Below are 21,806 nucleotides of genomic sequence, written 5' to 3'. Positions count from 1 at the left end.
CAACAGATCTGGTCCTTCAGGGCTGTGCCTCCATTAGAGCTGCTTTGATAAGCTTACAGACAATCATTTGTCAGGCAGGGGAGCTATCAGCCAAGCAGTTAATGGTCTATCTTTCAATCAAGCTGAAGCATGGCAGCTTTATTCTGCTGAGAACACATGAAGACAGCCACACCAATAAATGCCACCAGGACAAAATGTGTTAACTATTTTTCCTGAATAGCTTCAGTAAGAAATGTATTTTTCTACTAACAGTTAAATGAATGAAAGTCAACAAGTATACCTATTATGTGTCTTGCTACGTGTTCAATACTATCATATACATCACCTAATTTAATCTTTACAATAACCCAGTTAAGGTGGGCTTTCTGGATGCTGCCACTTACAGATGAAGAAACCAAAAATCAGGGAGATTAGGTGGCTTTCCAATTATTATGCTCTTCAGGAATGGCAAATTTCCTACCTACTCATTGTCTTCCTAATTTCTTAAGGATCAAGGAGTTTGTCACCAACTTTTTTGCCATCCAGCTTCTGAGAGGTAAGGGACAATCACTTCTAAACATAAAGCTTTTGCTCAATAGAGTGGAAAGGGACTACCTCTTGGCACTTCAGTATTGTCATCCTGAAAGTAAGGATAATCCCATCTTCCCTGCATGGGTACTGTAGACAAAACAGAAAATACTCAGAGTAGAGGGCCTGACACATACTTGTTAATGTAATCTGTAATGAGGACGACTTCCTGTCTCAGGCACTCTCCATGGAACTGATCTAGAAACTCTGCCTTTGAAGAAATCCACAAGGGCAGAAACCTCTGTATGTGTACAATACGAAATGTCTGGTTCCTAGGCATTCCATTAAAAATAGAAGCCACACAAATCTCTACTTCTAGTCAGCTTTTTAATTTCTGAGTCAAGTAACTTGTCTTGAAACTTTTCAACCTAGTATAGGCCCAGGTACAGAAAAACACCTGAAAAGCTACTCAAAAGCTTCCCACCTGAGCTGCTCATGCATGTAGGTTTCCACACCTGAGGCTGGTTTTGAGAACCCAACAGGGCCATCATACCACCTACTAAATCACATTTTCAGCCCTCCAGCCTTTGGAAATGATTCACTCCTCACCAAGAGAATCATCATTCCTGCCTGTGAAAGGAGGGTTGTAAGTATCTTAAACTGGAAATATCAGTTCTGGGAGTTTGACAACTAACCACATTTCCTTAGCAACTAGCTCTAGTCAGGAAAACACCTGACTTCAGGGGTGCAGCCCGCTGCTTCTCCCCCTGCACTTCTTATTCATGGTCATTCGTCTCCTCACTGCCAAAAAAATTACTTTTTGCTCCTCTCTCATTACTTTTTTCCATTCACGCTCCTCCTCTTCTGGAAAAGATCTCCATCCATTTTAAACATACATTCTAAAGAGAGAGTTGTGAGAGAAAAGATATGTTCAGAAAGAACTGGATGACATGTGTCCTGTATACTCCTAGAGCCTAGAAAAACAGCTACCACACAGGTGTTTGCTGAATGAATAACAACTTGTTGGTCTGATTTGTTGAATGAATGACAATGTAATCAGTACAACTTTATGTGAATATTAGTTTCTCATTTTATGAACTGAAGACAGTATCTCCTTCAGGTAAATGGCACTTGCATACTCTTTTTCACTTATTCTTAAAAAAAGATTTTCTACTCTAAGTATTGCAGGCTCCTTGAAAGGTGAAATAATGATTTCATACAGACCCAATTCTGCAGAGGGTTCTGCCCAGCATCAGTAGCATCTGAGCTGGAGTGTTTATTACAATTAGGATTTAAATGCTTCTCTTATAACAATACCTGTTTTTCATGAACGTTCCAAATGTATTATACAATACAGCTACAAGAACAGTTGTATGAAACCCTCTGGGCTGTGGTGAATCATACCTACCCTCCTCCTTCCCCCAAAGAAATGTCCATCTGAATATGTGGAGTATTCAGAAACAAGGTCTTTGCAGATGTAATGAAGGACCTCGAAATGAGATCATCCTGGGTTATCCAGGCAGGCCCTAAATCCAATGACAAGTGTCCTTTTAAGAAGAGAAGACACAGATGGAAAGGGTGAAGTAGAGTGGGAGGAGGAGGCCATGGGCCCAGTCAGAGGCAGAGACTGAAGGGATGCAGCCACATGCCAAGGGACACCAGGGCCACCAGAAGCTGGAACTTTTCCTTTCCAAGGATTCCTCTTGGGCCTCTGGAGGGAGTTTGGCCTTGCCAACAACTTGATTTCATACTTCTGGCCTCCACAACTGTGAGAGAATAAATGTCTACAGTTTTTAAAGCCACCTATCGGTAATTTATTACAAGCAGCCGGAGAAACTAATACACCCTTCTTAGGAAACTGAATTCTTAGAAATCTTGTTCTTAGTCCACTGTTCATGTATAACAAAGCCTTTCTTCTCAAACCAGAAACAAACATAATCACATCCAACCTGTCCCGTGAAATGAGCCTTGGAAGAGCAAGCTGAGATATTTAAATAGATATTTAAAAATGGAAAGTGGGCCAAAACAAAGATAAAAGAAAATTCCAGAGAGAATCAAATAAAATTTTGCCATGTTGCAATCTTACCTCATCTACCACTTTGGAAAAACAGTGCAGTGTAGAAATTACTTCTTCGTCCCCTTTGCCGAGAGCAAAATTCTAAGACCAGAGAATAAAACACCCAGGTGTTAATGCTTGGGGAGTCAGTGCTCCCACCTCACCCACATCCCACCATCCTCCACACCAGCTACCATTCTGCTCCCAGGCACACATCATATCATGGTGTTATTTGCAGAAAACTAATATGCTCACCTCATCCTGCCCCGGCAATGCACTCAGGCACCCCTGCCTGACTACTCCTTTGTTGGCCATCACCGTTCTGTCTGGACATAGCACTATCTTTGAATTTATTCCCCAGAACTGGGTTATTTCCTGGAATTTGTTTCATTTGTAGCCCCTCAGACCATGAATTCTCAAGGCAGTGGGTTACATACGTAGGCTAATTAGAACATATCCTACAAGACTTCGGGATAATCACCAATTAGAATTTACCAGGGGAAAGGAAAAGGCAAGACAAAATAAATAAAATAAAATAAAATAAAATAAAATAAAATAAAATAAAATAAAATAAAATAAAATAAATAAAATAAAATAAAATAAAATAAAATAAAATAAAATAAAATAAAATAAAATAAAATAAAATAAAATAAAATAAAATAAAATAAAATTAAAATAAAATAAAATAATATAAAATAAAATAAAATAAAATAAAATAAATAAAATAAAATAAAATGAAATAAAATAAAAAAATAAAATAAAATATAAAATAAAATAAAATAAAATAAAATTAAATTAAAATAAAATAAAATAAAATAAAAAATAAATAAAATAAAATAAATAAATAAAATAAAATAAAATGAAATGAAATGAAATGAAATAAATAAATAAAATAAATAAATAAAATAAAATAAATAAAATAATAAAATAAAATAAAATAAAATAAAATAAAATAAAATAAAATAAAATAAAATAAAACAGGAGTGAATCATGGACCAAAAAAATCAAAGTCTCTTAAGGATGTCCTTGGGGAATTCCTTAAGAGAACTCCACTTACGAGAGTCCCGAGCACAGCATCCTATGCCACATAAAGAGCCAGTTACCTGTTTTTCATATGCCAGCAGCTGCTTTGAAAGCTGTTGAGTGGCCAGGCACATCTCATTCTGTGAGGAGAAGAGAAAGGCAGGTAAGATGTGTCCCACACAAGTATAGTCCCACACACACACACACACACACACACACACACACACACACACAAACCCACCCATGTCACCTCAGGGAATTCCTTAAAAAATGTATGTTTGTGTCTGTAAAATAATAATTTGTTCAGAAATTATTTGGAAAACAAGACCAAAACAAATTTAAAAGGTTAAAGCTTACTTTTCTCCCACCATTTATAAATTACTGTTCCTTCTGGTCAGTCAGTACAAAAATGTAACGAGCAACTACGCTGTGCCCAACATCCAACAACAACGTGGTTCCTGTCCTCATGGGATTTATTGGGGAAGCAGACATCAAAAAATAGTTACAGGTATGATGAGAAGGAAATCATTGATGTGTTAGGAGGCTCTAACAGGAGGTCCCAGATGGTCTCTAAGGAAGAGAGGTTCTAAGCAGACCCCTGAAAACAGACTAGGAGTTAGCCATGGGAACAAGTTTTCCAGAAGGAGGGACAAGCATGTGGAAAAATTCACAGTCTGTCTGAAGAGCCATGGAGCAGAGTGTAGCTGGAGCAAGGGGTACAGGCGTGGAAGCAAGGCGAGGCTGGCAGTGCAGGCTGAGTGAGGGCATGCAAGCCTCCACGGTCCAGATTTAGACTTTATCCTAAGTGCAATGGAATTTCAACAGCGCGGTGACATGAGCAGATGCTGCAAGCCCAAGAGTCCTAGGTAGGTAATGCTGGATGGGAACACGGGAGCAGAGCTGCAATGTCCTGGGAGGCCAGTTTTATGCCACCTTGCACTGGCCTGTATTGTTCATTATTCTCTTCTCTGAGTTATCCCTCTAATCTAGGTACAGGGCAGTTCTGTACCACTAGCCTCCCGCCATTGATGTCCTCTGCCTAGAAAAGGTATCTTAATGTTTCTAAAGCTCAGTGAAAGCTTCTTTTCAGATTCATGACTCACTCAGAAGGATAGAGCCACAGGGTCTGACTGGAGAGAAGGAAGGGTGGGCACCAGCTGGCCTTGGCCTTGGGCTTCGCTTACTTTCTAATTCTCCTGGGTTTGCTGTTCCATTAGGGGCAAGGCCTAAACTCTGCAGGAGCTTGTTTTCTTTACCATGGTCCTCCTTTGCAAGACCCATCAGAATCCTAATCCTACTTTTTTCAGCCCTCTTTGCTGACAACTAGCCAACGTTCCCTGACTTCCTTCATCAGCCCCAAGGGACATGCATTAATCAACCCTGAAACATGGCTCTCTCCCTTTTTCCCTAGAATAAAATTAAGCAAATATAATAAAAGTTCTGGCTTTGGCATCTTACCAGGGTGCCACTCCTTTCAAAACAAACCAGAGCTAGTGGCCACAGAGCCAAGAGGAAGGCAGGTGAACAAATGCATTTAGGGAGGGGTCTGCAACAGCTCCCAGCACATAGCAGACTCTCAACAAATGTATGATGAATGAACGAACAAACGAGATTAGAAGACTCATCTAAATTCCTGGTTTAAAACAATACTTGGAATCAGGGGTCATGGGAAGTACTTCCTACTCCTACAAGGTAACATCATGAATGGGAGGGCAGACAATAAAATACCAAGAATAGACAAGCATGATTCAGCTAAGAAATACTGCCTGTCAATCACCTCCAGCAGTGCTGTCTGGAAGGTCAGAGGGCACGGGAACAAGGGCTTCGGCCTACTCCCTGGGCTGATTGCCTGCGAATCAGAAAATCCTTCACTCCTCTTCTCAGAGTTAGTGACGGAGGGTTTAACGTGGATTTGTTCAAGTTACTTTGGCATCTGCCTGGGGGTAGCACCATGTGGACTGGGATTTGCAGACCTACAGAATCATCCTAGCAGCAACTAACACCATGCCAGATGCCACACCATGTGTATTCCACGCATTACCTCATTTAATTCCAACAATCCTCTAAGGTAGGTTCTGATTATTAACTCAATTTTATAGATAAAGAAACTGCGGCACAGAGAGGTTAAGATGCTTGCCCAAGGTCACGCAGATAGTCAGCAGCAGGGCTGGGATGTGAACCCACATTTGTCCCATTCTGTAATCCACACACTTAACTACTATTCTCTAAGATCCCAAGTCCTGCTAAGAGCTAAGGTGACCTACACTTTAGCCTCAAGTTGACAAATTTTTTCTCTAAGGGGCCAGAGACATTACTTTTGCCTTGTGAGATATGGCACAACTGGTGTCACAACTACTCAACTCTGCTGTTGGAACACGAAAGGAGCCATAAACAAGACAGAAATGAATGAGTGTGGCTTCCTTCATTTAATCATTATTTACAAAAATAGGAAACCAGCCCAAGGGTGCAAATCGCTTGCTGATCCTGCTTTAGACATTAAAGATCTCCAGAGACCTGCCTCTCAGGAGGCTCTACATTAAGCTACACTATTTCCAATTCAAGGAACATTTTCTACTCTTTTAAGTCATTCTTTATTTTAGCTAAGTCTACAATATTACTGCCCCATATCTATATCCTTTAGAGACTGGAAAACAGACATGATAACTACCCTCCTTGCCTTCAAAATAAGAAGTGGGCTACTTGAATTCTTCTCTAACACTTTGTGGCAAACACTCCAATCATCATGGAAAAAGCTGCCAGAATGCAGAACCCTGGACTGTACCAGGCCAGGGGAGTGCTCGTGTGTCACCTGCACAAGGCCAACATGGGGACACAACAGTCAACAGCTGCTTTCCAAAACCACTGTACACAACTGGACACTCTGCCAGGTCTCTCCTGCAAATACCTTATGGAAATACTGTGTATTTTTAGACAGCTCTGATTTCAGGCTGCAAGATTCTGTTCTGCCAGTATGATCTCACTGGCGGCCTGTCACGGCCCTGAAAAGAAGTGAACTTCTGTACAGAGCACAGTCCATGAAAAATCTTCTGAGCTAGACCAACTTTAATCTTACTCATACTTAATCTATCATACACAGAGGTTCTATGAAATGTTTTGCCATCATCAGCCAATTAATCCACACCCAGTGAGGTCGGCACACACAATTATCTCTCCATCAAGGCTTGCAAAACTAGAGCTTGGGTGCAGAGTAAATATCAGTAATAGTGATCATGCAGGCAGCTGCTAACACTCAGTGAGTCTTTTCTAGGTACTTGACGGTACTGTTAAGTGGTTTTCATATATTATCATGCTCAATCTTTACAATGCTTCCATGGGGGTAAGGACTGTCCCAAGGAGACAAATGCTCAGAAGGGATAATAACTCTTTAAAATCACATCTAGTATCTGGCAAGGTAAAGACTTAATACAGATCTGCCAGACTCGAAACCTAAATGCCACATTTTTAACTCTATGCCATTTCCAACCCAAAGTGCAAAACTGTTACCTGGCTGGTCCTCAGTGGGCAGGCCTCACTGGGCCTATGTATGGGAATATAAATCCCACACCTTTCTAGCTGTGGTTCAGCAACAGAAGTAGCCTAAAATTTAGACTCTAAATGGAGTTCCACAGGTAAGTTTTTTGTGACATTCTGGAACCACTCTCTGGCTATTATCTGTGCTCATTACTGATGCCTCATAAGAATCCTTTAAAAAGATAACCCAATGGAGTATTTACTGACAGCATCTCCTATATTAAATAGAATCTCCATGGCTCCTGCCAAGGGAGAAATACCAGTGGTCAGCAAACCTAAAAGAAGAACCAAGCTTTTAGCAAAGGAATATTTATCTTGGGGTGGCACAGAATGCTCATGGAACTGTAACTATCACCCCAAACCACCCAAAGGCCCCTGCTGGTGGCACATCTATGGTGAACAGTGATGGAGAGGCTGGGCTCAGGGTCAGAGGGAATCCACTGGGGTCAAAAACCACAATGTAGGCACTTGCTCCCACCCAGCAATGTTGCCTCAAGCCCAGTCGTGGAACATCTCGGTCAAACCACGTGCTTGCCACAGAGCCAGGGTCCAGGATCCCTCGAGCTGGGTCATGCACAGGAGTGGTGAGGGGTGCCCACTGTGTTGGGGGCTGGCCATGAGGGGTGCCTCCTGAGGATGTGGAAGTTACTCTGAAGGGAACACGGGGGCCCTGAGGAGCATGGGCAGGGGAGTGACAAGATCCACCAGGAGCAGAGGAAGGATCAAGACTGGCTGTGGTGAAGAGGAATAGAGAAGGAGGCATAGCAGGAGGGTCAGGAGGCCACCTGAAGAGGTAGAGCGAGGGAGGCAAACAGTCTGAGCCCGACGCCATAAGAGAGAAGGTGATGGAGGCCTGTGAGGTATTCCTGAGGCAAGAACAGCAGCCCACAGGGAGTGAGGAAGGAGGAGCAAAATCCAAGAATGGACCACAGTGGCCCTAGCTGGGAAGCTGAGGACCCATAGGCATAGCACACAGTGGGGGTATGCTGGCACTGGCATTCAATGCAGATGTCCTGGCCCCAGTTCAGGCCTTTACTTGACACCTACGAGCCCTCAGCTCAGATGCTCAGAGCAGCCAGGCCTGGTGCGGGCCCTGGAGACAGTCTGCCCTCTGGGATGTCACAGTCCAGAGGGACAGGGAAACCGCACTCAATGCCCCAGAAGTGCTCAGGGCAACAAGTGCACACGGCCCTGGGCACTCTGGTACGCTTTGGCTGAGAAGGGAGGGAAGGAAGGGCAGGTGCCAGAGATGTAGCAGTGGCAAAGCAAAGTCCCAAGCCATGTAGAGAGCCTGGCATATTCTGGAACAGCCAAATGCGAGGCTAGAGTAGGCTGATACTCAGTTTGTGAAGCGCTTTGTGCACCTTGCTGAGGAGTTTGACCGCAATCGTCCAGGAGCCATGGAAGCGTGTGAAGATGAGGAGGGAAGGGAGGTTTTGCCGGAGGAGGGGCTGAAGCGGGGGACACCTCCCAAGGCAAGAAGACACACCAGCGGAGTGCACATTAGGTAAAAGCTGAACACTCATTCCCCACAACACCAACAGGCAAATGTCTGGAACAGAGACCCAGAGACAAGCACTAGAAATGGATTCTCAAATGGCCAGGCTGGCTGAAGGGCTCTTACCCCCGGAAGCAAATAGAGATAAAGCCAAGGAGGATTCCAGGGCAATTTTGTAGAACACCAAGACTTAAGGGGCAGGAGGCAACAGGGTGCCAAGAAAAGAGAAAGATCTAGAAGGACGGGCAGAGCACTAGGAGGAGACTAGAAGGGACCTTGTCACAAAAACCAAGGCAAAACCGCTTCAGGTCATTAAAGAATCAGAGGCTGCTCAGGGCCCGAGGGAGAAGAGGCAGTGATTTAGGCACATGGCCACCCTGCGGAAAAGGGAAGAGGGAGGCCAGGCCCAGGTGGCTTGAGACGCAGGCATCAAACGTCCAGCAAGAAAGTGAGGAGAGCAAGTATAGACTGCTGCGTCAACAGTCAGGCTCAGAGGACTAAGCTTCTACTAAACCCAAATAACAGTCCCAGTGTAATGTGCCCTCTTAACTATGGTTATTACAAGTCTCAGATGATGGTTAACACCCCTCGTGCCAGGAACTGATCTTAGCACTTCACAGGTCACTCTAATAACCTTCACAACAAACCAATGAGGCGGCCACGATTACAGCCTCTGTTACCTGATAAGGAAATTCAGGCAAACAAGTTACCCTCCCAACACCACACAGCAAGTGGCCAAGCCAACACTGGAACTCAGATGTGAGTTCAGGGTTACACACTTAACCCCTCTACCTAAGTGAAAGAGCCTCACCCAGAATCATCTTTCATGCCAATCTGAAGGCCTCCAAAGGCTTCATGAAGAAAAGCTGTAGGTCCTGCATGCAAAACAAGAGCAGGAATCCAGGTCTCTGTAGTGGTTTCCAGAAACTATTCAGGCTCTCTGCTCCCTCACACCTTAAGCTACATATGTATTTCTCCTCAGTCCCTGAAATATCAACCTCAATTTGACTGGCTCTCAGGACTATTAAAATGCACAGACTAAAACAGTTATGCATAAAAACTAATTCAACTAGGGAAGTTACTTTGGGATACAAAAAGGAATTGGCTCCCACCTCTGACATAGTGTGCCCCCATTTCTATAGGGGACACATTCCCAGACACTCAGTGGATGCCTGAAATTGGGGCTAGTGCTAAACTTTATATATACTGTTTTTTCCTACATACATAACCTATGATAAAGTTTAATTTATAAATTAGGCACAGGGAGAGATTCACAATAATAACAAAATGGAAAAATTACAACAGAGTTGACCCTTGACAACATGGGTTTGAACTGTGCAGGTCAACTTACATGCGAATTTTTTTCTGTAAATACATACAGCACCATAAATGTATTTTTTCTTCCTTGTGATTTTCTTAGTAACACTTTTCCTCTAGCTTATTTTATTCTAAGAATATAGTATATCGTATATACAACATACAAAATATGTGTTAATCAACTCTTTATGTTACTGGAAGGCTCCTAGTTACGCTTTGGGGAAATTAAAAGTTGTATGAGGATTTTTCAATTGTGGGGGTCAGTGCCCCAACTCCTGCACTGTTCAAGGGTCAATTGTATACTGTAATAAAAGCTATATGAATGTGGTCTCTTTCTCAAATACCTCATTGTGCTGAACTCACCCTCCTTGTGATGGTGTGAGGTAAGATGCCTACATGGTGAGATGAAGTGAGATGAATGAGGTAGCACCAGGCTACTCCTGAGCTTCTGATGATACGTCAGGAGGAGAAGCACCTGCTTCTAGACCACAGTTGACCACAGTAGGTAATGGAAAGATCAGAAACTGAACCCAGTTAAAGGGGGGAACTGTTGTGCTACAGGGCTGTTTGGCTGTCCTATGGTGAGGATTGTTCTATAGTGACAAGAACAACCTCTGAAAGCTCCTACTTCCTTTACCTCTGCTGCCATGCCACTTCTAGAGGCCAGTATGTCAAAAGAGTAGTGTGTAGTGGTTCAGAGTGAGAGTGCAGGCCTTGGAGTCAAAGACCTGAGTGCAAATTCTAGGTCTGCCACTGTGACTTTAGGCAAAATATATAACCTGAGTCTTAGTTTACTGATCTGCAAACACATGCTATAGCAATACCACTCCTTTCTTGTGAGAACTAAATGAGATTCTACAAAGGAGATGCTGAAAAATCACGGACTATAGCTTCAATCTAGCACTTAAATCAAATAAAATTTAAAATTTCCCCCAAACCAGCTACAATCAGCAAAAAACGCTCACAGAACTTTCTTCCAGTTTTCCTCACTCTTCCTCTTTCTAAAACTGAGGTCCAATGGCATTCGCCCTATCAGAATACAGAAATTTATCATGTGGTCTGATTCAAAGTACCTCTTATGAACATTTATCATCTATCACCAGCATAAATCTGGTTTTTAAAATATAATGCAAAAACATCTAAGTACCTGTGTTTTTAAAAATGAAATTATAAGACCCTATTAATTGAATTCAACATGTCTAGGGGCAAAATATTTAAGGAATAATGTTAAATAAATCAAGAAAACATATCTTAGGGGGAAAAAAGTTGAATGAAAACATTGATAAGTATTACTACATATACATATATATACCCACACACCCACACATACATGTGTATAAATAAATTGACCAAAGAAGAGTCAAGAAAGGTTTCTTTTTTTAATTACAAAGAAACAAAACAAGATACCTAAGCCTTGAAATAAACCTGAACACCAACTGACCCTGACGGAACCGATCTGGATGCCGCTGGCCACTGCTCGAATGTGTCGCTGAGCTTGGCAGCACTAACTGGCCCTTCCCGCCAGCTTCTGCTGCAGGAAATGCCGAGGCAGGAGGAAGGGTTTCTAGCCAGTACAGAACCCACGTGATGATCATGTGGTGTGAATTAAAAGCCGGTTTACAGACTCTTGGAATTCACGACCCACTTAATTTTGGCAAAATGTAGTTTTCTGGCTCAAAAGAAAAAAATACGCATAAGAAAGCATTTGGATATCTCCAAGTAAATGATTCTGACAGACGTGGAGAGGCAGAACAGAAGCTCTTGGGAGTAACAGAGACACTGTCCCTTAAGTTGTGGGGCTCCCAAACCTTAAACAGGAGATGATAATATTCAACTTACTGAATAGCAAGTTCAGGCCCAAGTCCAGTGGAAAAAAATTTCTATTTTCTTAAATTTTGAGTATGTAGGGAAAAATATAAAAACATACTATATAAATAAATAGGGTTTTAAAAAATCAACATAGTATGTCTCCAGTTTCTGAATGTCTTACCAAAACAAGTACAATCACACATGAGCACATGATTTGTTTGGGTTTTAAAATCAGTTCCAAGTAAGTTATATTTGCATAATATAGTACAGTTTGCAAATCAGTATCTCCAGCTTGAACTCTAGATCTGAATTTTCAACAAGCTGTCTTTCTCCACTTTTGATGTCCCACAGACATCTCAAAATCAGCCTTTCAAGAAAGAATTCAGATTGGCATCTTTGCCATTACACAGACATACATTCACACCATCCATATCTTCCTATGTGCTCCCGACTACTCACCCTGTTGTTCAAGTCAAAGACCTGGACATCATTCTTGACTTATCCTTCACATACGTGCCCTTCACATCCATTTAGTCACCAATCTGCCTCCCGAACACCTCTGAAATTCATCCACTTCTCTCCATTTCTATTGCTACTTCCAAGGCTGCCCCAAACTTCATAGCTGACAATTTGGGCTTCAGCTTTGGGCTGACCTGCTCTGCCTTGTATTAATGGGGTGGACTTGGACAAGTTACTTGTCACTGGAATCCTTAAGTCTCCTAACCTACAAAATGAGGATAATGACAACAATGCCCACCTCAGAGTTGCTGGGTAATTTAAATGAAGCGATCCATGTAAAAGTTGTGAAATCATCCCCAAAAGCTATGAAATATTCAATTAATCTCGACTGTCACAATCATCTTCTCTTTGGGTGCTACGCACAATTCCTCTGGGTGAGGCGACCTCCTCTCCTAGTGGCATTAACACTCTTAGATAAATGTTTTCTCTGTCTCCTCACCTAAACATGAGCTCTCTAATGGCAAGGACTGAGTCCTCTTCCCATATATAATATGAATGAATGACTAATAAGACAATGATAATAATGAATGATCATATATGAATGTTAAGAGCTATATAATAAGAAACGACTACACAAAATTATTAGTACATATTACACACTGAAAGTATTTCTCTAGAGATCATCAATGAGAAAAAGAAACATTAATGCATACAGGTTTAAGTCAGCAAGGAATCGATAATCAAAGGCTCAGCTACCATAATATTCTGACATGCAACATAATGAATTTTAAATAAGTTCTAAGTTTTCCCTTAGAAAATAACATATACAGGCACTTCTCGATCTTAAGAAGATTCACTTTTGCTACTCAGCAATTTATTTTCCATTATTTGGCAAGTCAGAGATACTTGTTCCTCAAAACAAAGAAGTCACTCGATAGTTTCAGAAGTGTGACCCAACCCTTTTTAGAGGAAGCATGTGGAAAACCCTCTCTACCCGCCTGCCCTGACATCTAAGGCTCCCATTTATGAGAAAGACAAAGAGGATACTGACCCCGGTCATTCACAAGTAGGAAGAGGAGATTCAAATGTTTCCCTCTGGGGCCGAATTTTTTAAAAAATTAAAACCAGGGATGTGCTCCTTCTCTACTGGTTTTACTGGTTACAGGAAAACTGCCCTCTTTCTTAAGCAGTGAAAACAGATTGTCCTTAGTGTTTTTCATGTGAACAGAAGTGAGGAAAACAATTCTGATTTTATTTCCAAATTTTAAACGGTATTGTTCTGACTCAAATTTCTCAGCCTCTTGAGAGAAGTTCAAGATGAAACCAGGGGCCCCTACTCTACTAGTCCTCAGGTGAGGGCACAGCAGGATACCTGGGCTCCATAGACACGCTGCATCGCCTGGAGCAACTGGTTGGTATAATCCGTGAGTGTGCCAGCATCTTCTTCAAATACACTCAGTAAAGAGCGAGTCTACAAGAAAAGAAGAAAGGAAGTTAATTTTATCTCTAAGAGGAAAAGTTACAAAGGAGGTAGAACAAACGAATGAATGAATGAACGCTCCTCTCTGAAATGGGGAGGGAAGGTGCCTCTTCTCTGGCTTTATTCTTTTACTGAGAATACTAGTAAGAGTTGATTTCTGGAGCTTTAATTTAGAACTACTTTTCTAATCCTTCAGACTACAACACAGGGGCAAGCTGAATGCAATTTATTTGAGTGTTGGGGCCAGAGAAGGAAAGCCAATTTTTAAAAAGTTAAGACTCAAGGGCTAATATCTGCTTGGACTCAGCCCCTACCTAAGCACCAGGAGAGTCCATCTAACTGGGGAAAAAAAAAGGGGGAGTTAAAAAGGCAGCCTCTCCTTTCCAGCCCATAAACTGAACACAACACCAGGCCTGTGTGTTTACCTGGGGTGTGGACGCCCAGCAGTGCATCACCCCAACAGCTAACCATCTGTCTGGTTTTCTGCAATCTTAGACATCTTGCAGGAGTGCGTCATTCTTTCCACTTAAAATGCTACAGTCAATTTCCATGTCTTTCATCATCTTTTATTCAAATGATTTTAAACTTGCAGCCAGGAAATTTCATGCACCCCAGGTCCCCCAGCAGCAGATCCGAGCACAAAACTGAAACAGTAGTTTAACAAAAATGGGAGCTCAGTTCCTTCAGGAAGGCTAACTACACAGTGCCCTGAAGCAGCTGAGCAATGTCATTAAATGGAAGGCAGTTCCTATTACTCTTGGGCACAGAGCCTGACACCGTTGAACACTGAAGAAATATTTACAGGACGCCTGGGCAACTCAGCTGGTTAAACGTCTGCCTTCAGCTCAGGCCATGATCCCAGGGTCCTGGGATGGAGCCCTGCATTGGGCTCTCTGCTCAGAAGAGTCTGCTTCTCCCTCTTCCTCTGCTTGCTGCTCCCCCCTACTTGTGTGCACACGTGCACTCTCTCTTAAAAAAAGTTGTTTTTACATATGAGATGGAGTCAAAATAAGTATCAACGTGTCACATAAGTGACCATTATCTACTGAAGAGACTTTACTGAATGTGTCAGTACAGTGGAAATTTAAAATATTATGTTAGCAGCACCAGGTGGCTCAGTCAGTTGAGCGTCAGTTAAGTGATCATCAGGGTCATGATCCTGGGGTCCTGGGATCAAGTCCCACATCAGGCTCCCTGCCCAGTGGGGAGCCGCATCAGGCTCCCTGCCCAGTGGGGAGCCTGCTTCTCCCTTTCCTTCTGCCTACTGCTCTACTTGTGCTGTCTCTCTCAATCTGTGTTAAATAAATAAATAAAATCTTTAAAAAATAATAATAAATAATATAATATTATGTCAGTGATAATGGGATCTCTAAAAATAACCCCTTAGGCACAAAATGGACAGTAAGTTACAGAAAAGCTTTTAATAAAATGGTATCAAAGCACTTTACAAAGAACAATCTATTAAGGCTCATTATTTCCCTGTAAATGAATTTCAACTCCTTCTTTCTCTCAGGTAAGAGAGTGGTGATTGACCTCAAAGCACCCTCAGTCACCTGGGTATTTAGATCGTTTTCTATCCTGTATTTTGTCCCCCAAACTCCAATGATGCATTTTGCAGCAGGACACAATTGTCCTGGCTTTGCCTGAGGCCCTGGAAACTAAAACTACCTTCTCTGAGATCAATGTACTCCCTTCAGTATCAATCCTTATCAACAGAGGGACCAGATGCAATGAATACAGAAAATGTACAGCAGGTTTTTAAAAAGCTCTCAATGACAACCCATATCAGAGCTCACACACTATGTAACTCTTGTGCCGGAGTAGAATTCTTCAAACCTTCTAAAATTAAAAACAATGGAACAAAACACATTTTACCAAACAAGGTTCATCATTAGTATGCATATACACTTTGACTTTTTTCTGTTCTATTCCAGTCTCTTCCATCTGTAAACATACATCATGATTGTGTTCCACTGGCTCTCACAATCAATGCATGGATGTCAACCAGTACATGAAAAGCATTGGTTCAGAACTCTTCATTCTATCTTTTTAAAATGTATTTTTTATTTTGGAAAAAAAAAAAAAAGATTGTATTCATTCATTGATGTATGCATTTCTGCCTTCATCCAGGATCTGCCGAAACACTGTGCTGGAAACTGTGTTTCAGAGGTGATTAGAACCGACTGTGTTCTTCAGGAGCTTAGAGCCTGCTGCACCTCTCAAAGTATTCGGGATCCCCCTGGTACCATGTCAGTCCTGGGTCCAAATTCAGCCTCTAACACTAATTTGCAGAGTTCCTGAGATAATGAATATATATAAAGTGTCTGACAGTGTGTGACATATGGCAATAGCAGATGATATGAACTTGAATTGATTGCTTGCTACAGGCTGTACACTAAGGGCTTTCCATGTAATTTCATTATTTCTAAGTGATATCTGAATTTATTGAAGATATAGAGAGAGCAGATATGGATGGAGCATCTGGGAGAGACTTGGAAAGGAAAGGAACATGAGTCTCTATGATTGCATTTTAACACCACAGCAGTATTTATCTATACAGTTATCTATAAATGTTATTAGTAAAGGACCTTTTTTGTCTCTTTGTATTTATGGTGTCAATGCTGTAGGAGCTCACTCACGTTTATATGATTCTGGCATCTTTCTTTGCTATAACCAACATGTCTAGGAAAACGAGAAGGAAAGAATGATACAACTAGATTGAGGACATTTAATTTTTCTAAATACTACTGATAACTGTCCAGTCAAGTCCTACTTATTGTTTTTAAAACTCTTGGAAATAAAATAGAATGGAAAATGAGAAGATGAAAGAGAAGCTTTGTCGAATGTTCTCCACAAAGAGAAGAGACAGAAAACAAAAACTCCCATTTACTCTGTACCTCCTGCATCTGAGACATAGTGCTCAGCACTAAATACTTGCTACTTCATTTAATCCTTCCAACAACTTTATGAGGCAGATACCATGGATATTTAACCCTACTTTACAGATAATAAAACTGAGGTTCAGCAAGGTTAAGAAACTTGCTCAACCTCCCATTGCTGGGAAGCAATCCAGCTGGGATGTCCATCCAGGTTTGACCAGGATCATTGGCCACACTTCACTGGCCACTGCAGGAGGCTGCACCTGTCACCCAGCTGGCTGAGCTTCAACGGGCGTGCTCTGTGGTCCACAGCCCAAGTCCTGCCTGGAGCTGGCTTCCCTTTGGTCATCCTACCGTCATGCTCTCACCTATAATAACTGCCAAATTTATATCACAAGTGTTTTGTTTTGTTTCCTTATACTCTGGACATGTATGTTTACCATGACCCCTATTAGCCCTGGCAAGAAAAATCCAATCTTTCTAACTAGGCTACAATCACTACTGAAAAAACATCCTGCTATCTTAGGCACTGTTCTGATTTCCACATTATCAGCTCTATACCTGCTTAAATTTATATCTGGAACAACAGGAATATTCTACAACTGGAACATACAGAAGGAGACAAAGGGGCAGCCGAATGTACACCAGACATTAGACTCTACAGAAAAGTCCAAAAGACCCTGATGCATATCACTTATAAAGATAATAACAGCAATCGTTTATGGAATTACCATGACACACAGGCATGAAGACACTTTACACACCTTATTCATTCTTCAGGACAATTCCATTAAATAACTATCTTTACCCCGAGCCAGAAAAACCAAACGCCCTAAGGATATAGCTTCAGCTCCACAGCATCCCTCCATCGTAAAGAATCTAAGTATTACCTAATAAAATAGTTCTTAGACATTTTTTGTTCTCCAGAATAGCATCTGATTATATAATGGCATAATTTTAATAACTCTGATTATAAAACATACACATTATTCTCCACAATGAAGACATAACCACCAGGTTGTTTTGAGGCATCTTGCTTGAGTCTAGAAAGCCTGGTTTGGTCAGGGAGGGCTGCTCCCAGTTGGACCACTGGTTGCATAATCTCAGAACTAAGTCTTAAGTTTCCCTGTGCTTCAGTTATTCCAACTGCAAAGGAAACAAACAAACAAAAATCAAGAAAACAGCAAGCAATACCACTTCACCTTATCTTTGGTCTTTACCTTATCTCAAAAGCGTACTACTTACACAAAAGAGAATAAGCCCCTGAAGGAATCTACGCTGCAGCTGCTCAAAGCTGCATTTGTGTTCTTATCAGAGCGCATTCACACAGTACTGGCACTGCTTTCCTTATCTGTCTCCCAGTACAGACTGTGCACCATGGAGGGCAGGCACTCTTACCTTGTCACTGTATTCCCAGCATCTAGTAGCGCCCGGGCAAGGAGCAGAGGCTCACAAACAGCAACAGAGACAAGTATCTCTGTCTCCAAAACATTCTGCTTCTCACGTATTAGATATAACCAGAAATAATATGTGTATGCACAGACTAGTCTTCGACACACCATGCAGTACTAAAAAGGATGAAATGAATAGATGTGTCTAAGGGCGGTCAACTGCTATTCAGTTCTTCTTGGGTCATTGAGTTCAATTACAAAAGCTTTTGTGTTCACTTAATGAATCATGTGCAGGTTGCTGCAGCAACCCTCATAACTACTCTTCATAAAACTAGAAGAAACAAACAATAGATGGTTTCTTAGGATCTTTTCCTTTCAGTGAAACATTTTAGGTCCCCAATGATAGAAGGGTCAGGTGCCAGGTAGCTGGGCCAACTTGAACAAAATAGGCAGACTGCCTGGGTTCCAATCCTGGCTCTGCCACTGTCTGGTGTATAATCTTGGGCTGGCTATTCAACTTCTCTGCTTCTTGGTAATTTTAATAGGAGACCTACTTCAAAAGATTGATGGGAATATTAGGTGAGCTAATACAGGTAAAGGATTTAGAATAATGCCTGGTACATAAAATGCATGTGTGATATAGGTGTTTGCTGTTGTTTTTATTCTGTACACATAAAAGGAATTAGATCTGCTTTTCTCCACTTCCTAATCTATGAGTCTCCTCAGCAATAAGGCCGCTTTAGGCACACCCCCCATATAAGACTGCTAAATAAACACGTTCTGATGATTATCAAAGAACTTCTTGAAAGTTAGCTTCCTCTGAACAACCTATGAAAAATCCTAGTAGAGTGACACCAAGTCCCAACAGCAGTAACAAATTCCCTACATTAAGAGGAACATTATACAGGAATGGCAATGCCACTAAACTTCCTCTTCCACTTATGAGCTCAAAGTTATAAATCATGCAATATGATAGAATTTTAAGCTTTTAAAGCTCCTTATAAATCACCTGTTCCACATCCCTCATTCTGTAAATGAGAAAACTGAGTCAGCCACAGAATGAGAATAAGCGACTTGCCCCAATGACATGGTAGGTTGACATGAGCAAGAATTAGGATGCAGTTTTCCTGACTTGTTTGCCAGTCCTCTGCTTCCTCCCAGCTGAGAAAACCCTGCAAACCACTCAGAAAAATGGTACATATGCACTTATATGAGAGTCAGAAATGCAGAATGTGACCTATCAGCGAGGGCAGCATAGAAGAATCAGTGTTTTCTCTCTGACCTGGCTCGGCCAACACCACGATCAGTTAGGAAAGCAATATATCTGCACTTTTGGACTGTAAAGCAAACGGAAATCCTCGTTCAAAATGTTATCGTTAGAAGTTCTACATTATTATCTTCATATCTCACATAATGTGTGAGGTACAGACAAAAATACTTCTCCAAAGGGCTTCGGTCCCATTAAAATGCCACAAGTTTAGAGCCTTCAAAGAGGTCTTTAAAAAGTCGATCAGACCAGCGGATGCCAATTAGAAAAAGAAAAAAAAAAAAAGCCACAGCTTGCTCAAGTTTCTTACTTGCCTACCTAAGATCACAAAGAAATGGGCACAAGGCAACGAAGCACACAGTGCTCTGACACTTATTCTGAACCAGCAAGATGCAAAGTGAGTGTAGGTAAGTCCATCAAAAAATCATCCTAGGTGCACCTGGGTGGCTCAGCTGGTTAAGAGTCTGCCTTTGGCTCAGGTCATGATCTTGGTGTCCTGGGATCCAGACCCCTCCCGCTCCCTGCCCGGCGGGAGTCAGCTTCTCCCTCTGCCACTCCTCCTACTCTGCTCTTCTCTCCAGGTCGAACACATACATAAAATCTTAAAGAAAATAAAATACATTCCTCCCGGGAGTGCAATTTGCTAAGAAAAAGGAACCGAATAGAGATGGAAAACAGGTTAATCTCATTTGAATTTCTGAAGAGTTGAGACATCGCGGGCTAAAAAGACTTATGAATAACCCAGGGATACAGAACCAGGAGAGCTGATAGGAAGCCAAAGCCGGGGAAATGCTAATGGCGAACAGAAGTTCCCTGAAGAGAAGGGCATTGAATTATGAACTAATGTCATTCAGCACTCATCCGCTACATTTACACGGCAGCTCTCATCTGCAGAGCTCGAAGGGACTTAACTTTGGTCTCGCTAGTGAAATCCCTCCGTGCGACAGCGGGGCAGGTGCTGTCATATTCTCTTGACAAAACAGGAAAAGCGTGCGGAAGGGTCCCGCTGGGAAAGAGCTGGGCTCTCTGCCTCCCATCTTGGCCCTAAACCCACTAGGACCCATCGCATCAGTAGCAGCAGTAATAATACTAACGATGACAACTTCCATACAGGACGGTGCCCGCCAACAACTTTACTGGCATCCTGACAACTCCATGAGGCGGGTACAATTATTGTCCCCGGGTTACCGATGACAAAACTGCGGCACACAAAGGTCATTTGTCCGAGGCACTCAGCGGAGCGGTGGAGCCGGAGTTTAGGCCGGGCAGCGTCAGTGTCGGCTGACTCCGAAGGGGGTCACGGCACAAAGACTCGGGCGGCGGAGGGCTTTCTCGGGTTCTCTAGCCCCGCCTGAGGGGTGCCCCCTCCCGGCCCCCGGGCGGCCCCCTGCGTGCTCCCGGCCTCCACCCCCGGGCTCGAGGGGCCGCCCCGGCCTCCAGTCCCCGCCGGGCGAGAGCACCGGGGCGGCGGGAGGTACCTGGGGGCTGTCCTGCAACGCCTCCTCCAGCAGGAGCTTGTCCACGGCGGGCATGGCGGCGCGGGGCCGGACAGAAGGACGGAGTGCGGGACGCGCGGCCGCCAAGGGTGCTCCGGAATGAAGCTACGAGGCAGACGCTCCGTGCCTGCCGCGGCCCCGCGCGCGCCCACGCCTGGCCAGAGGCCGCCTCCCGCGCCCCGGCCCGCCCCCGGCCCGCCCCCGGCCCGCCCCCTCCCCGCCCCCGGCCCGCCCCCTCCCCCGCCCAGCCCTCCGCGGAGCCGGATCAACAGGAAGTGTGGCGAGCGCGCGGCCGCGCCGCCGGAAGTGTGGCGGCCTCGCTTCCGCCGCGCCGCACCGCGCCTCGCGGGACCCGGCCGAGCCTAGCGCCGGCCTCGCGGTTCAGGGGTCGCGGGAGGTGTCAAGGTGTTCAGCGACGTAGTCGGGTGCGTGGCGCTGGTCGCGGCTTATTAAAGCCCCAAACGGGGAACTCGAGGGCGGAACGATAAGGTTTTATCTACTTGGCACCTACTCGGGAGACTTTCGATTGGAAGGACTTAGGGGCGAACAGGTGTTTGCCGCTGTGACCCTCGCCACTTCCTGAACGGGAGGGAAGAGCCGGCACTTGCCACACCACCTTTTCTAGATAAATCCCAGTGCCCCGTGACCTCTCGCAGCGCAGAGGTCACCTAATTGTAGAGGAGGAAAAATAAAAAAGGATAGTTGAATCACCTGCGTGCGCCGTTCTTCCGATGTAGGCATTGTGGAAACCAGAGCTCTAGGATTGGAGCGGTAGAATCGGACCTCGTCCTCAGGGTTGGCTGTGTTTTCTCATTTGGAAAATTGATCAAGCTGCTGTTTAGAGCTGGAAGGCATCCATCATCTAGTTCAGTTGTTCTCATTTAGAGGTAAGAAAACGGCCCCCAGAGTGAGGGACTTGGTCAGGGTCACACAAGGAAAGGTGGAGGAAGAGGAGGGAGGAGGGGGGAGCCCTGGGGGAGTACCTGCAAATGGACCGTGAGGTCTTCTTATATCAAAGGCAGGGGTTCAGAAGCCCCTTCCTTAGGAATCCGTAAGATTCATCCAGTAGAGGGGCGTCTGGGAGGCTCAGGGG

General features: G+C 43.4%; 1 protein-coding gene across 4 annotated transcripts in view; it reads right to left on the bottom strand.

The window, feature by feature from the left end:
* APPL2 (adaptor protein, phosphotyrosine interacting with PH domain and leucine zipper 2) overlaps nucleotides 1-20,879 on the bottom strand; it is a 50,846-nt gene extending 29,967 nt beyond the window's left edge. For 3 of the 4 annotated variants that reach the window (XM_038550805.1, XM_038550806.1, XM_038550807.1), the window contains exons 1-4: nucleotides 20,696-20,877; nucleotides 13,573-13,671; nucleotides 3,667-3,726; nucleotides 2,594-2,665 (exon numbers count right to left, since the gene is read on the bottom strand). In XM_038550805.1, coding sequence (XP_038406733.1) covers nucleotides 2,594-2,665; nucleotides 3,667-3,726; nucleotides 13,573-13,671; nucleotides 20,696-20,749 — 285 coding nt within the window. In that variant the 5' untranslated portion in view covers nucleotides 20,750-20,877. Of the gene's footprint in view, nucleotides 1-2,593; nucleotides 2,666-3,666; nucleotides 3,727-13,572; nucleotides 13,672-20,695 lie in introns of all 4 variants that reach the window. The other variant, XM_038550808.1, reaches the window with a different exon arrangement.
* Between the last annotated feature and the right edge of the window lie 927 nt (nucleotides 20,880-21,806).

The sequence above is a fragment of the Canis lupus genome, chromosome 10 (assembly GCF_011100685.1).
Source record: "Canis lupus familiaris isolate Mischka breed German Shepherd chromosome 10, alternate assembly UU_Cfam_GSD_1.0, whole genome shotgun sequence".
Classification (NCBI taxonomy): domain Eukaryota; kingdom Metazoa; phylum Chordata; class Mammalia; order Carnivora; family Canidae; genus Canis; species Canis lupus.
The sequence above is the reverse complement of the archived record's forward strand: the minus strand, read 5'-3'. Positions and strand labels throughout refer to the sequence as shown.